Genomic DNA, 15,705 nt, shown 5'->3' on the forward strand with positions numbered 1-15,705 from the left:
TGAGGTGACAAGAGGATGCTGTGTCACTTCCTCAAAAAGAGGAATGTGATAGCAACGTTGATCATTACTGCTGGCTGAAATCTACATTAAAAAACATATTGTAAGCCAAACACAAAAAATATTGCCTCTGAATATATCTTTGTTGAATAATAAAAAAAATAAGAAAGATCAGTTAATTCATTAAAAAGTTAAAATTTCAGATGTAAGGTCCAATGTCAAAGATCATGATATATCTTCAGGTTCTTGTTGTTATTCTGTCACATTACCTGCTTTTCTCTGCCTCTGCTCCAAATCATCAAGTGATATAAAGATAGATAAACATTTCAAATGAAAAGAAGAGGAACAGAGGAGGACGAGAAGAAACACAATTTCACCAAAATTGAGAAAGAGTCCAACAGGAAGAAACAACAGCAGGCCGACTAACAGGATTCAACTTCCACTTTTGAGATGGAAATATGCAATACGTATTTATACTAGGGTTGGGTCAATATACTGGCAATGGCCTTCTTTCAGACACCAGATATTGACAAGGTCAACATGAGGTTGCCATTATAGGCCTATATCTCCCTGTGCCTCAAATTTATCAAATATTTGTAGATGTTGGATATTGATTGAATATAGCCTGTACTATATAACCTGCACCTGTAGATGAAATCAAGATTACAGATCAACTGAAGAGTTATATATATAAATATATGTATCTAAAAACATTATTTATCCTTTTTCTGAGCAGCCCCGCCCACCGTGTGACGTCACTGTCCATGGACAAGTCTCAACACTACTACAGAAGGATAAGACGGGAGTAAGGAAGTTACAGAATATTTCAGCTGATTTTAACTATATTTTTGTTAGTCACTGTGTTGTACATTTTATAATCGTATGTAAAAACTACTCCGCTTGTCTTTATTTTTATTGTATTTTTTATTTTTCCCACAAGAGATCTTTCGGTGTGGTCTTTGCACGGTTGCGTGAAGTCAGTGTCTTATCCTTCTCTTGTTGTCCCAGTCCTGAACAAGGATGTAGTCGAAGATGAAACTTGTTCAGAGGGAAGTATAGTCACCCCAGATATTCATGCTGAGAACAAAATAAGAATCTGTTGAGGACATACACGAGAAGTTCGCACGCTCAACCAGAGGTGGGTACAAATATTTAAATTACACTTAACTTGTTCTGTCAGTGACTTCACTTTCCCTTCATGGTTCTAACAGTTAGCATTAACTTAGCAACAAGCTCAACGGCTGTTATGACTTGCGTCCACTGTGATTTAACGTTATGTTGTCACTTGAAGTTAGTTAATGTAGAAGTTAGTTTTCAGATGAGATTAGCTGGTGGTTTTACCTCAGGATTTTAAGAACTTTTTTTAGCCTGCTGTAGATTTTACTTTCATGCACATTGTTGTTTCCTTAATTTTTCACTTATGTCACAAGATTCTGTTCCTGAATCCAGTGTTGAAAATGACAGCTGTTGAAAACGGAAGCCACAATAAAAATATTATAATAACAGCATATTGTCGTTTTTAATAATTTTTGTACGTTGCACACCGTTTAAGGCTGGACTAGTGGTGGAAGTAACTAAGTATAACTCACTCTCAAGGAACTTGTACTTTATTTTAGTATTTCCATTTTATTCTATGCTATACTCCTGCTTCACTATTTCAGAGGGACACACCATTTATTTCATAGCTTAAATTACTACGTAGCAGATTATCATTATTAATACAAACTATAGCCAACAAATTCATTTTATGTGTTATAGGTTCAGCTACCAAGTTAAAATTAGTCCCACCTTTACAAGCTGTAACGTGAAAGTGATAATAATTATAATCCAGTTATATAATATATTGTTCTGCAGTAAGTCATTCTGTATTACCTCCATACATTTTGCTGCTAGTATTTTTGTTCCTCTGCTTAAGTAAAATGTTGAATGAAAGAGTATTTCTGGACTGTTAGTATTGGTACTTTTCTTATACCTTTGAGCTATACCAGATGGTTTTACTCAATATATCATTATTCAGTTGAGTTTAAGCTTAACTGCATTTTCTGTTGTCAGTGGTGGAGAGGTTCTTTTAGTAAAAGTTGTAACAGCAGTTGTAACAACTACAAAGTGTTGAATATATATTTTTGTTCTACTTTACCTTCTACCTCTTCATACATTATAGTATGCACAGAAACCTCACCTCCCTTTGCACTTTTTAAGGGGTAGCTTCACATTCTTTCAAGTCCATCTTAAAACAATGGGAATATATACTGTATCACCGGTAATAATTAATATGTCTGTTTCTTGTTCTTAGATGCTTCTGTTCATATCCCTGCTGATCTTCTGTGTGCCACTAGGGGGAAACACCTCTCCAATCAGCTGTCACAATGACCAAGGAGATCCAGTTGATTGGTAATTCATTGATAGCAGTACTGGGGGAAAAAACAAGCTTTTAAAAAGAGTGCTAACTAGAAGGATGAAACACTAAATGTGAAAATCAGTATCAAGCCTTATACCTTTTCCAAACTTCCTCTCTCAGATGGACTTACTGTCTCATTCTCTGTGTTAGGTTCTATATGTACAAGCTGCCTAAAGAACATGGCACCAAATCTACGGAACAGGGTGAGATGTATTTACTACTGGAAAAAGGGAGTGAAGGATGGACTAATGGGAAGGGGACAGTGAACGACACCACGGGAGCTTTGGGAAGGACAGTTGGACAGCTGTACTCACAAGAAAAGGTCTGCTTCCATTTTTTCTGACAGTTGGAATCTATTTTTGTGTCCATCTATATGCGATTCACAGTTTCATTTCCTTATAATTCACATATTTAAATATATGTATGATTAATGTGAAATTTTTTTAATTTTCACTTTTTATTCGACATCGCTCGACAGTAAAGTTCTAAATGACTCTACATCTGATCTTCCTCTAAAACTAAGTCTTTATTCTAAAATTGAGAGTATTTGTTATATGTGTCAAAATCTACAGGGATAGGGTTTTAGTATTAACAGTACATGTCTTTGAACCCATTATAATATTAATATTTGTTAGTTAATACTTGTAGGATCTTCTAGACATCAGCAGATGTATTTTTTGCCTGCTTCTGCTTTTTTGCTGCGGTCCTAAGACTTCTCATTTTATAGACGTATTCATAATATGCAATGATATGCTTTTTTTGAAAGACGTGTTTCTGCTATAACCACTAGACATTAGTAGATCAGAATAAAACTGAGAATGAGAACTGAAATTTAACTGTTAACCTTGTAAATGCATTTGGTTTATTTCTCAAAACAGCTGTGGGAAAAGTCATCCAGAACATATGTTTGTGTACATCAACTAGGTCTAATCATTTTTATGCTGTTTTATTTGGATGTTCAGCTAAAGTGGATGTGTGCCTGTGTTTTTTGTGTTTGGTTTTTAATTTCAATAAATACATTCTCTCCTCTTCACAGAACACAGAGGTAGCGTACATCCTTTACAATGACCAGGCGCCACCTGTGGACTTTGGTGACAGATGGGTTGACAACAGTGGAAGCAGAAGGGGGCACACAAAAGGTGAACACCAGAGCAGTCCACCTCTCATTGCATAGGCCAGATAGGCTGCAAGAGATTTTACTTTATACTAAAAAATCAGTTAATATGGGCAAGTGCATCAGTGGCACACTTTGTAAGTTTAAAAAATAAATCATATTAAGAAATAAATGTGCATTGTTGAATTTATTTAGTTTTGATTTTCATATCGGCTCTAACCAACGGAAGAGAAAAACCTTGATATTTTTTGCTGACAATTCTTTGTTCCTCAGGTGTCGTGCTGCTGGATAAAAATCAGGGCTTCTGGTTGGTACACAGCACCCCTAACTTCCCCCCTGTACGACAGGAAGGAGAGTATTATTACCCCAGCACTGGTGTGCCAAACGGACAAAACTTTATCTGCGTTACCTACCCGCTCGAGCGCTTCCAGACCATCGGTAAGACTGGAGTCCTGCCATGTGTTCGTATAGCACAGGCAGAGCTGTAATAATAATAAAGATTCACACATTCTGTCTGCTATTATAATGGTATGAAAGTTTATGCTTTAAGGAATTCTTGGATCTCAATAGATTAAAAATTCTCTAAAATAAAAAAAAGCCTCTAAAATTCATCTTTTTTGTAAACAGTCTGCGAGATTACAAATAAGATTTTGATAAATAGGTTTGTTAATCTATTCTGTCTTTTTATTAAAATTGAATACAAGTTCTCAGCCAATCATGTAATTCCCTGCTAATGTAAAGGAAGTTCTTCAGTGAAGACAAAGTCTATTAAACCTAATATCTAAGGGTTTTCCGGCTATTGATTTGTGCTTTTCACTGCTTTAAAAGAGCTTTGTAGTCAAAGCAAGTCCATGAGGGTGTAAATGCTGGTTCTGGCTTTCTCAAGAACATAAATAGTTCTTCTGAAACATAAAAAAACAAAATAGAAAACATCTAAGATTTTGTTCAGTATAAAAGTATAACAAATACTACTGTTATCTCCCTGTAGTGAAAAATAAGGATATTGAATCACAAGTTTGTTTGGTTAGTGTAGGTGGCAAATTCTTTGTTATAGGGGCTGTCTCATTTTCAAAGGCATTTCTTCATTATTGTCTTGTCGACACCCAGTACTTAATAATCCAGTCAGGTGATGACACAACAACAATCCTGATCCAATATAATCAGCGTAAACAGGTGTCATCACCATGTCACCGAGCTGCCTGTGCAGTTCCCTGGCAGACCCAGCAGTTGGCACAGTTGCTATGGCACTGCCTGGGGTAATGTAATTAGATTGAGGTATGTTACCATAGAGATATCGGCCGTCACACTGCGGCATTGCATTTGCTCCATCAGATTCTCTCCTCTCCAGCTGGGACGGTGTCCAGGGTGACGTGGGGACACTGCACTTATATGCCTTGTCAAACGGCAGAAGGTGATCGCAGCCTTGTCACGTTTCGTTTGTAGAGTACCTTGCAGTAAAGATTTGAACATTAATGGGGGGAAAGTGAGATTTGAACTGGAAAACCAAAACCAAAATTGTCAACCTCATGAAACGTCAGAGGAACATCAAAATTAGAATTTGTCTTCTGGGCTCCGTTTTTGTCTGTACACAATTTGATGGCAATCCATCTAATTGTTCATGAGATATTTCATTCTGAATGCCAATTTACTGTTAATTGTATTGGACAAACAAGCAATTTTAAGATGTCTCCTTCAGTTTTGAGAAAATGTTATTTTTTCCTCTATAAACTTACAGTTTATAGGCTACATAATGAATTAATTAAGCAGAAAATAATGGATTGGTTAATCAATTATGAAATGTAGTCTTATGGAAACGCAGCCCTAATGGAGCTCATGGAAAGACAATAAGCAGATGTGCATAATGTGTTGAGGTTAGAATTAGTAAGTAAACGTAGACTGAGGAACATGCATGGAGTTTTCTCATTGCAGTAAACAGTAAGGCCCTTTCATTGTATCAGTAGTTTCATTATCCCTCTATCATCCGTTGCTGTGCACAGTTGTTGCAGTGCCTCTGCACCAATGTCACCAAGACGGTGCTATTCATTTACTGTTCTTGACGAATAAGGTGATTCTAGAGTGCCGTTAGCAGCGTATGCCTTAAATCTAATTTGTTTTTCACCACAGGAGAGCAGCTTCAGATCAATCAGCCTAATGTGTACGACTGTGACGTCCCAGAGTCCTTGGCATCCCTGGTGCCCGCGCTCGCTGCTGTCTGTGAGGAAAAACATCAGTCTGGTCACATCTTTCCACACATCAAAGCTGTGTCCAATCGCAGTGTGACTCTGACCTCAAAGGATGGGACCGATTTCATCGACTTTGCCAAAGGAGCCTCTTTTGACAATGGTGCGACTTTGGAGAGACAAAAGTAGTTTAAAGTTTGTTCTGGCCACAGCTCATCTTGTGTCAGCTTCACCTTGAGTTTTTGTGTAGGTATAAATAGGCCAGTGTAAGCATGACAAGTTGTATAATAATAATGTGATAATAATTTGCTTCGCCCTTTTTCTTTGACGTAAGACCATATAATTTAACAGAATGCAAACGGTTTACAGGCAATACATTAATGAGGACATGTTAAAATCTATCCTTCCTCTCTTCCTCAACAGACCTGTACCACTCCTGGGTGGCCCCCACCCTCAGGTCAAACCTCCTGGTCCAGTTCTGGGTTCGCTCAACAGGAATCCTCCCCTCCGACTGCTCGCTGGGCTGGAAGGTCCTGGACATCACTCTCATCAACCCAGGGCAGACGTTCACCTTCAAGGCCACCCAGGACCACTCCAAGTGGGCTGTCAGCCCCAAGGCGGCAGGAGTGGGGGCCGGGGGAGGCTGGGTATGTGTGGGAGACATAAACCGGAACAAGGCAGAGGAGAATCGAGGCGGTGGCACGGTGTGTCTGCAGGACCCAGTGGTTTGGAAAGCTTACAGGACGGCAGCGCTTGAGTGTGAGGCTTGTGGAGGAGGAACGATCCAGTGTTGAGTCTGCTGAGTCAGCTGGGCTTAAGGGAAGGGCCATCATGGGTTCATTGGTTTGAAATGTTTCAACATATTTAGTACAATGTATATGTTTCTTACAATGTCTGGTGCAATCTAGATGTTTACTCTTTAAAATCAGTTGTAGTTTTCTTAGATATTCCCTGTGGATTTTTTGAGCACAATTAATGCCATGGAGCAGTGTAATAGTTCTGCACCAGGAAACGGGCTAATGCGCCAACAAAGGCAGCAAATAAGAAGATAGCACGCTCGTAAAGATGGATGTAAATAACATTTCAGATTTCAAAAATCAACTTTGCAAATGCTTTATGAGGAAGGCAATGCATTCCCCACATCTGTAAGACTTGAAAATTACATTCCATTTTGGGTAACCACAACAGAAACCTTGTTTAAAAAGAAAACTTACATAAAAGACTTGTGCTTTAATGGCAAGTGTGACTTGAATTAAGATAAATTGCTTTAATCCCCCTGTAAACTTAATCTTCAATCATTTCTCAATTCATGACTAAAAGTTAAAAATGATTTTTTTTAGTTATTACTTATTAAAGTAATTTTAATTCAAAATTTTAACCAAATTCTGCTTCATCAGGGCTGTGTGGATGTGGTTTGGTCAGATTTGATTTGATGGACAGGGACCAAACAACACATCAACTATCATTGATTCTGATTCAGATGTTTCTAAATAGTGATTAGTGCATGGAAGTACGTAGCATCACATTTTTCTAGCTGCTCCCCGCCCACTTGAAAACACTGAGAAGAGCCAAACGTCTCTGAAAGAGCACAGAAAAAATACAGGAAGTACAAAACTGATCCGACTTTGGCAGGAAATAGCACATTCACGTTCATGAAGGACCCCTTCGCTCACAGCATTAAGCTGTGAGCTAATTTTCTGAGAAACATATCTGGCTCACAGCAAGTTTTCGGGGGCACAAAACACATTTTACTACTCATTCAGAATGATTATCAACTTGTATTTCTGTCCATCTGATAAAATTGCTGTGAATTACAGTAGTTTAGTTTCTTGCAATTTCTGAGAAAAATATCTGGCTCTTTTCACAGCTTCTATTCACCAGCAAGTCTTCGTTTTGCTCACAGCAAGAAGCTGATTAAAAAAAAAAATGTTTTCGGGGACCTCATGGCACAAAACACATTTTACTACTCCTTCAGAATGATTATTGGCTGTTATAAAGGGCTGTTACATCCTATCTATCAAACCAAATGCATATTGAACAATGCTGGAGTAGTAGTCAAATCTGACAGGAAGTAGAGGGCTTTATGGGAAAATGGTGTTCATTTTGAAAAACACAAAAGCCTCAAAGTGCCACTTTAAATGAAAGCATTTGTTTAAGTGTCTTTATAACCACTGGGTACTGTTTTAACTGAAACTGATGAGATGATGTTGCAAACTGTGTAAGTGCTGCCTCACTAACTTGGACTTTTTGCTGCTTAAATGAAAATGAGCTGTTTTGTGTGTATTCTCAGGGAGCACGTCAAGTTTTGTTGGTTGAAAATGTATGAATATAGATTTTATGGAATTTTAATGTATGAACAATGTGGGATTGATTGCACACATTTCACTGACGTTAATCTACTGACACTGACAACATTCAGATGAGGAATACATTAATACTGTGTGTTGTGTTATTAACTGGGTTTTTATGAGTTTCTATGAATTTAAAATGTGCTTTTCTGCTATCCAGAACCCATTTTTTTTCGTTATTGCCCTTAGATTTTATAGTTGCGTCACATTCCCACATACATTCATTCTGATGTTGATTTTGGTTGATGATAAAGATGCTGAATAAAATGACTATTACAGAGTTCTAATACTACAATCTTTTGTAACTGATGTATATTCACCTTGCTTTATTTACCTTCTCAATGAGAAAAATAGAAATGTCAGTATTTCACATATAGAGACAGCTTTAATTCTTTTTACGGGATACTCAGCAGCATGGAAAATATCTGTATTGAACGTGGAATACGTTGCAGCACATCAGTCAAAAGCAATGGTATTCATATAAAAGTAAATTTATTACCACAAAAATAGGACATCCTGTATGTAGTGCATAAATAGCTTTGATGTGAGACTACACAGCACTAGAGGTGAGTGCATTTCCTCCATGTACACTGCATGGTATACATTCTAATGCAAACATGAGGAAAGATGAACATCCTGTAGAGAAAGGCACTAAAACAATCAGTAACACAGCATAATGCTAGCACACATCGTCTGAAGAATCCTCTCCCTTGTCCTGCTTTGCTTGTGCCTCAGCCAATACGGAGGCCTCACCAGCACTGGGCAGATACAAACAGAGGTCACAGGACTTTGTCAAAGCCCAGCCTTTTCTCAAAGAGATTGTGTGTTTTACACATACAATGAAGTTAACATGTTAATTCATAACATGAAATTGGAGCTGAGGCTTTGTATTGTATGTAAACAGCAGTGAAGTTGTTTCCCACTGAGCTGCGTAAAAATCTGCATAAATTAAGTTTAGCTTATGCTCTGTTGAAAGGGTCAGACTTGGAAAATCAATTCAACCCAAAGAAGGTGGTGTATTGTTTTGATTTTCTTATGGTTTTGGTACTGCAGTGAAAAAGTGAAGCAAAGCCACATGCTTTGGAAGCGCTGCAAGGTGTTTTTAAAGCTGCAATAATCCATTTTTGGCCACTTGGGGTTGGAAGAACTCCAAAAAGAGCTGTATGACATTTTCCCGCCTTATAAAGTTGTTACAGCTAAGGTGTTAGAGAACAGCTGCCTACATATATATCCAGCTGAAGATGAAGTATTTATTTAGAGTTGTATTTCTGTCCATCTGATAAAATCAGTGTGAATAACACTCCTTTTAGATGTAGTTTCTAGCAATTTCTGAGAAAAACATCTTGCTCTTTTCCCAGCTTCTATTCACCAACTATTCAATAACTTTGTGTGTCTGCTGGTTGCTGTTGGGCAGGTAGCATACAGTGGGGTCATGTGAGCTTTTTGGCCGACAACAGCTGCTGCTGGAAACAGGCTTGATAACAGCTGTGAGAATGGACCAAGAAGTACATTTCCGAGGCCTGCAGAGTTGATCCTTCTTTTTAGGCGAGTGAGCAGACCCTTTCACAAACTGAATAGTAATTTAATTCATTGTTAGTATAAAAATGCAGCTTGAAGTTACTGCTGAAATGAATATCTGCTTAAGTCAAAGCTGAAATAATTACTTTCACTGTCTTTAGACACATGCTGGCCTGTTTAAAGTGAACATCTTGCAGGTATTTGATGCATCTTTCCTTGATGAATTAGTTACTGGACAATCTGGACACATGGGACCTTGAGCTCCTTGCCAGTGTAAACACAAGGTTGACATCATACAGACGTACAAAATATATAAATATATACAAAACATATATATGTCTAATTTGACAAGCTCCAGTGTTTTGCTACAATGATGCACTTGTATTGCATCCTTTGCTTCCCTATGTGTGCCGTTTACCAGATCTGACAGATCTGTATATTTTGATTTCATTATGCTTCCTCCCCCTCCCCCAAAAACATCTTAAATCCTTCAGCGGCATCTCAGGTGATCAGAAATTCTGACCAATTAAATCTTTTTACATTTGGACATGTCACTCATGACTCAGGCACAAAACAACAAGGGATTTCCTGGTGATTATAAGCAATTAAACAGATCTCATTCATTGAGTTGGAATGAAATAAATGCGTCAAGTGCTACCTGACTGGGACTCGAGAGCCAGCACCAAAAGTATTAGAAATGCATACTGTTTGGAAAAGAGGAAAACTGACATTGTTCTTCAGCAGCAGACAGCTCTGGTGAACACAGCAGGGCAGCCGGAGGTCTGAAATGTTGAAATGTCAAAACCTGCTATGGAGTCGTTGATTTAAACACAAGGAGCCTTGGTCTTGGTGTTTTGGTGTAACAAGCTTTGTAGGAGTATGGGCGATAGGCATATCTAGATGTTTGTCTTGCACAGAGAAGGCCACATTTACTGTTTGTGAGAGCTCGCCCTGCATTCATGTCAGCACTATGAGAAAAATCTGTCACTGTGGATGAAGAAAAATCGGATGTCAAAATAGAGTCCTGACCAGTCTCCTCCCCTTGGCCTTGATTCGAGGAAAAGTGGCACTTGTTTCTGTGCTGATCGGTTGTGAGCCCAGAGGAGTGTTCCCGCCTTTCCTTCTCAACAGGAAGTCAACACTGGATGATGTCATGGCGTAGAAGACATTTCCTGTAGCAGGGATGACCAGTTCTACGTTGAGAGAAGAGAGACAAACAAACACATCACAAATCAATAAAACTTCTCCAAAGTTGCTACAATGATGGTTTCAATACTCTAAAGCACTCCAACTCTGACAATACATTGGACACCCTGATGGCCTAGAGGTTAAGCACCAAGCATAAATTGCAATATCCCCGGATCAAGTCCAGAGACTGTTTTTGCATATTGAACTGAATCAAAATGATTACCCTGTTGGCAAATGTAATTAATGAGAGTCCAAAGGAGCATGTGCTTCACTAAAAACCTGACTTTAACCATAATTTAAGAAAAGCAAAAGTATAACTAAAAATCTGAAAATGATCTCAGTTTTGTCTCTATTTGGATAACACTACCCAATGATAAAACTGGTTCAGAAATACAATGTACATTTCCAATAGGTGTTGTTGTCTTTACCTTTTCCCTCAGGCAGAAGTTGGATCAGCTCATATCTGGATGCCTGTTTGGGGTCCTGAATGTGCTTTTCTAAGGCAGAGCTGATCACAGTGGGGGTCTTATCATTGCTTGTAACCTGCGGGGAAAAGGAGAATAACAATGACACTAGCACAGCTTGATTTGCACTAATGATATCCTGGGTCCATTGTATCCTGCGGATCTGATTCTGATGACTATCATTACGGGATCTTTGCAAGACCAAGGGAGAGGTTGTAAGTGCAGCTTGTTGCATAGAATGTGGGCCAGAGCATTTTCTACAATCTCACTGCTGCTGTAAAATTAGATTCAAATAGTTTAACTTTGTACCAGTATGCTTCGGTACATGTTTCCATCATGCAGGTCCATCCGTATCCTGATGATTCGCATGTCGGGCCCTGACCCTTGGATATTACTGGGGGGGTTGTTGCCACAGGAGGCTGATCGGCGGTGTGATTTTGTGGGAGTGGATGGAGTCAACGTGGCAGGGGTGGACTCATTGGTTGGAGGAGACGTGTCAACATCCAGGCAGGACACAGATGGAGATTTCATGTGCTGCAATAGAAATAAAAGCAAGGACGTTATTGTTGTTCTTTTTAATATACATAGTTCAGTACAATGCTGTTAATCAGATTTAGCCAAAATCGAAAAAAGAGTCACTCCTGCATACAGTGTCTGTAAAATGAGCTAATATAAATTCAAAGTTGGCCTAAAAGTAGAAGTAAAACTATGTTACCTTTGTGAGTTTGGAGAGCAGATTGTTGACAGGGGAGGGGAAGTCAAAAAGGCTGTCACTGTCACCAACCAGGCTGGTCCGGGAGGAACTCAGGCTGTCAACACACAAACGTATAAACACATTCAAATGTTTTTGTTTATCATCCCATTCATCCCATTAATAACCATTTAGTCAACAAAATTTCAGAAAATGTGGAAAAAATCCATCATCACATTGCATGTTTTGTGCAAGCAACATTCTGAAATCCACAGAAAAGCAGAAAAATGGACATTTGAGAAGCCAGAAGCATTTAAAAAAACAAATCAATTTGTCTCGATCATTAAAATTATTAATTAGTTGTAGTTGACTTATTTTCTTTGTATTGACTAGTGGTAATTATACATAATATTCCAAAATATATCATTAATTCACATTGGTGATACTTTTAGTAATACTATTTAGTATTGTACTTTCATAAAACAATAGTCAAGACTGAGATTTGTTGACTTAATCCACAGTATAGTCACGAATCACAACTCCTACAAGTCAAGTCAATTGAACTTATATATATCCCAAAATCTAAATTCAAATTAAACTCAATAGCATCTTTTATTAGACTCTTCCTTTGTAACACAGGCTGGAGCCCAATCAGAGATATTTTTCAGACTTTGAAAAGCTCCTTTAGAGCAACAGAGGATATTATACAAGTGAGTAGTGCTCCTTGTGATTAGTAAGTAAACGTAACTTCATATGTAAAACAACCTACCTCAACCTAAACCACCAATCTAAATCCTAGTTCACATACTCTGAATTGTGTGAATGTGGTATTATCATAATTTTGCAGTGTTATGTGTTATGTGTGTGTGTGTGTGTGTGTGTGTGTGTGTATTCAATATAGCTTACCCTTGACATTGTGTGATGATGACTGTTGGAGTAGGGCCACGGGGGCTCGGCTCACAAGGCGCTTCAATTTCGTTTGATAGTCTGTAACTGAAAAAGCAGTCATCGAAAATGAAAAAGAAAAAGAACATTTAAAACAGTCATCGTCTAAACAGCTACAAATTGAAATTCAACAAATAAATGTTTCTAGTTAGTTTCTTAAATGCTTTCAAAAATGCTTTGAAAGAATAAATGTGATAAAGACATTTGTTTATAACAGAACCAAACTTTAGCTAGTTACCTCTCCTCCTCTGTCAGTGTAGGTACACTCTGGTACCACTGTATGAAGGCCTCGTCAGCGATGAAAACACAGTTTTTGCAGGAAGACTGCAGCAAACGGATTTGAGCTAAAACCTCAAATTCCTGTTAACAAAAGTCATATCACCACTAAGTTTCATAATAAAAAAAGCACTCATATTGGCTGATCCAGTATTACTCCTCAACTTCTTTCTTTTTTGGTCTATCATCCTGCACCTCACAGTGACCTCCACTTAATCATTTCCTCCGTCAGATATTAGGTTACCTCTGCTCATTTGCTCACTCTAATATGCTCTCATCTCAAACATCTTTGTTCAGTTCTTCTCTCTAACAGGGTATTTTCAGGGTCACAGGCTTTTTGTCAGGGTGCTACAATTGTTGCTCATGCACAGCTTACTACTTGTTATGTCAGCGCTGCAGAAACAGAAGCTTAGTCCACTGCAGCTCTTGTTAAAACGCGTTAAAATAGATCATGTATTCAACTTTTAAACCTTTCATCTCTCTCACTGACACTCACCCTCCTCCTTTTGTCAAAGTTGATGTAGCCGTTCTGCAAAGGAATTGACAGGATGTGTTGTGTCAGTTTCATAATTTTAAAATACTGAGCCACTTTCAGGGGTAGTGACCAGCTTTCCCCTTGATAGAGATGAGAGGAACTTACATCTAGCCTGTCTTTGACTGCCGTGTCCAGCATGGTGAGGTCTGTGAGGAAGATACCCAGGTAGGGCACTGTGCCCTGGGCGTTGGACTGTGTAAAAAAAAAAGAAAAAGAAAATTAATTTGTTCCCTAGAGGTTTCTATTCACACAAGAGCCCGCACAGCGAGGGATTTCAGAGCAGCTGCCTGCAGCTATTTCTCAAACGATTCAGCACATCACACATACACGACAGCCCTCTTTTCCACTTCACTGCTGCGTGCCGGTTGATCCCCCATACAACTCTCCATCAAACTGCTGAAACACCCCCCGCTTGGCAAAAGTGATCAGCGTAAAAAATTAATGTAGCATTTTGTAAGAAAACAGTATCTTCAAGCACTTTTAGTTTGAAATCCATAAAACCATAGAGCTTTTTATTTATTAGAATTGAGTACTTAAAAAAGTGATTCTCCATTAAGTTTGTGGCTTTCTAAACCTATATTGCATATCCACTGTATATACAATAAGATACGATTCATAAGCCCTAAAGATACACCTGAATGCAAGTTTAGATATTATACCACATTTTGTCCCCTAACTTTTAGAATACAAATGACACTTTTGCAGGGTCTTACATCATTCCTACATTTTCCAAGGTCTCCCATAAAGGCCTGTGGGGTTGCACAACCCTTCAGGCTAAAATGATTGGTATGCAAACCAGACATGGGCTATAAAGTTAGTGAAATTTCTTCTTTTCTATGTGCTTGAAGATCTGAGGTTTTGCCTCAAAGACAACTGTTGAGGTCATTTTACGTCATGCCTCTGTGACTGAAACTATCTGAAACGTCTTGGTGACACCAAATGATTTGACACCCCATTAAGGATCATTTACAAATGTTAAACTGTGCATGTGAGCATTTCAAGAGACATATTTGCACTATTTCAGCCATTTAAACCTGAAACCTGACATGTACAACTACAGTCTTTGTTTTTTATCAGGTTGACTAACTGAATTGTTCAACCCAGTGACCTTCCACAAAAGTCTGCTTCCCTAAAAGCTAAACCTCCATCTGTGCCTGATGTAATGCAAGTCTGTATTTCCACTCTACTTACTCTATTAAGATTTTTGTTGTTGAGCCTGTTGTCAAGGTTGGCGAACTTTGAGGTGCCCTCCTGTAAGACAAGTTCAAAGTTAATTCTTGAAATTGGAACAATTGTGTTTTGTGGTGTCCATTTAGTAGCTGTTCTGGAGCATTTGATCATATTACTTGATCCTCATTATGTAATATGATTAAATGTTTTTCCAAAGGGAAAGTTTTCACATTCTATACATTCTTGGTCAATAAAAAGGTCAAAATGTATAAATACAAGTATATAAGTATATAGCATATTTGCTGGCACTTGGAGTACCTGCCAAAAAAGACTTATATGGCCACTTGGGGGCAGTGGAAATAAGCTTTCATCACAAAGCAACAAATTATCACCTATTCAGTTCATATGGCTAATGTGTTAGCAAAATTATGCATCCAGCAGATATAGAGCAATGTTAGCATTCATTTGGAGTCTTGTTTCTGAACATCTAATGAATGTAACCCTCTTTTAACTAGTCTGGTTTCCACCAACACTAGCAGCCGAAAAACGACGCTGGTGAGCACGGTGAGAAGTTAGTGGGCCATAAAACCAAGCGCTGAAACACGCTAAGTTGTTAAGTTAATGATGATTACTTGTATGTGGAATATACACTCGTGAAAAATTACCAGAGATGTACAATTAAACTAGATCTAACCTAATCCTGTCATTACAATTGATATGAAGATTTCTTTATGAGATTGATAATACGGCTTTCAAAGTTGACACTGCTTGGTCTAGAGACCTGATGACAACTTGACATTATCCAAGATAATAGATAACTATATAGATCCAAATAAGGTGGCGATGGTACAATGGATAAGACTATGCCTTTGGTGTGAGAG

At 38.2% G+C, this 15,705-nt stretch overlaps 2 protein-coding genes across 4 annotated transcripts in view; one reads left to right on the forward strand and one right to left on the reverse strand.

Moving 5' to 3' along the window:
• Positions 1–787: 787 nt before the first annotated feature.
• dnase2 (deoxyribonuclease II, lysosomal) lies at positions 788–8,324 on the forward strand. Its single transcript, XM_038710666.1, has 7 exons — positions 788–1,135; positions 2,291–2,388; positions 2,546–2,717; positions 3,432–3,534; positions 3,783–3,947; positions 5,634–5,852; positions 6,113–8,324. The coding sequence occupies exons 2-7, from the start codon at positions 2,291–2,293 to the stop codon at positions 6,481–6,483; spliced, it is 1,128 nt and encodes a 375-aa protein (XP_038566594.1). The 5' UTR covers positions 788–1,135; the 3' UTR covers positions 6,484–8,324.
• Positions 8,325–8,507: 183 nt separating this feature from the next.
• Positions 8,508–15,705, reverse strand: part of rgl2 (ral guanine nucleotide dissociation stimulator-like 2) — a 30,216-nt gene continuing 23,018 nt past the window's right edge. For all 3 annotated transcript variants that reach the window (XM_038710663.1, XM_038710664.1, XM_038710665.1), the window contains 9 exons: positions 14,846–14,905; positions 13,760–13,846; positions 13,616–13,648; positions 13,082–13,203; positions 12,805–12,891; positions 11,923–12,016; positions 11,517–11,741; positions 11,172–11,286; positions 8,508–10,748 (listed from right to left, as the gene is read on the reverse strand). In XM_038710663.1, the coding sequence (XP_038566591.1) occupies positions 10,567–10,748; positions 11,172–11,286; positions 11,517–11,741; positions 11,923–12,016; positions 12,805–12,891; positions 13,082–13,203; positions 13,616–13,648; positions 13,760–13,846; positions 14,846–14,905 (1,005 nt within the window). In that variant the 3' untranslated portion in view covers positions 8,508–10,566. The remainder of the gene's footprint in view (positions 10,749–11,171; positions 11,287–11,516; positions 11,742–11,922; positions 12,017–12,804; positions 12,892–13,081; positions 13,204–13,615; positions 13,649–13,759; positions 13,847–14,845; positions 14,906–15,705) is intronic.

The sequence above is a fragment of the Micropterus salmoides genome, unplaced genomic scaffold, assembly GCF_014851395.1.
Source record: "Micropterus salmoides isolate LMB-PRFRI ecotype aquatic unplaced genomic scaffold, ASM1485139v1 Ms_hic_scaffold_11, whole genome shotgun sequence".
Classification (NCBI taxonomy): Eukaryota; Metazoa; Chordata; class Actinopteri; order Centrarchiformes; family Centrarchidae; genus Micropterus; species Micropterus salmoides.

Coding starts and splice junctions, on each gene's coding strand:
- dnase2 (XM_038710666.1), top strand. CDS start 2,291: ATGCTTCTGTTCATATCCCTGCTGATCTTCTGTGTGCCACTAGGGGGA. Junction 2,718..3,431: donor AGCTGTACTCACAAGAAAAG/GTCTGCTTCCAT, acceptor TCCTCTTCACAG/AACACAGAGGTAGCGTACAT. Junction 3,535..3,782: donor CAGAAGGGGGCACACAAAAG/GTGAACACCAGA, acceptor TTTGTTCCTCAG/GTGTCGTGCTGCTGGATAAA.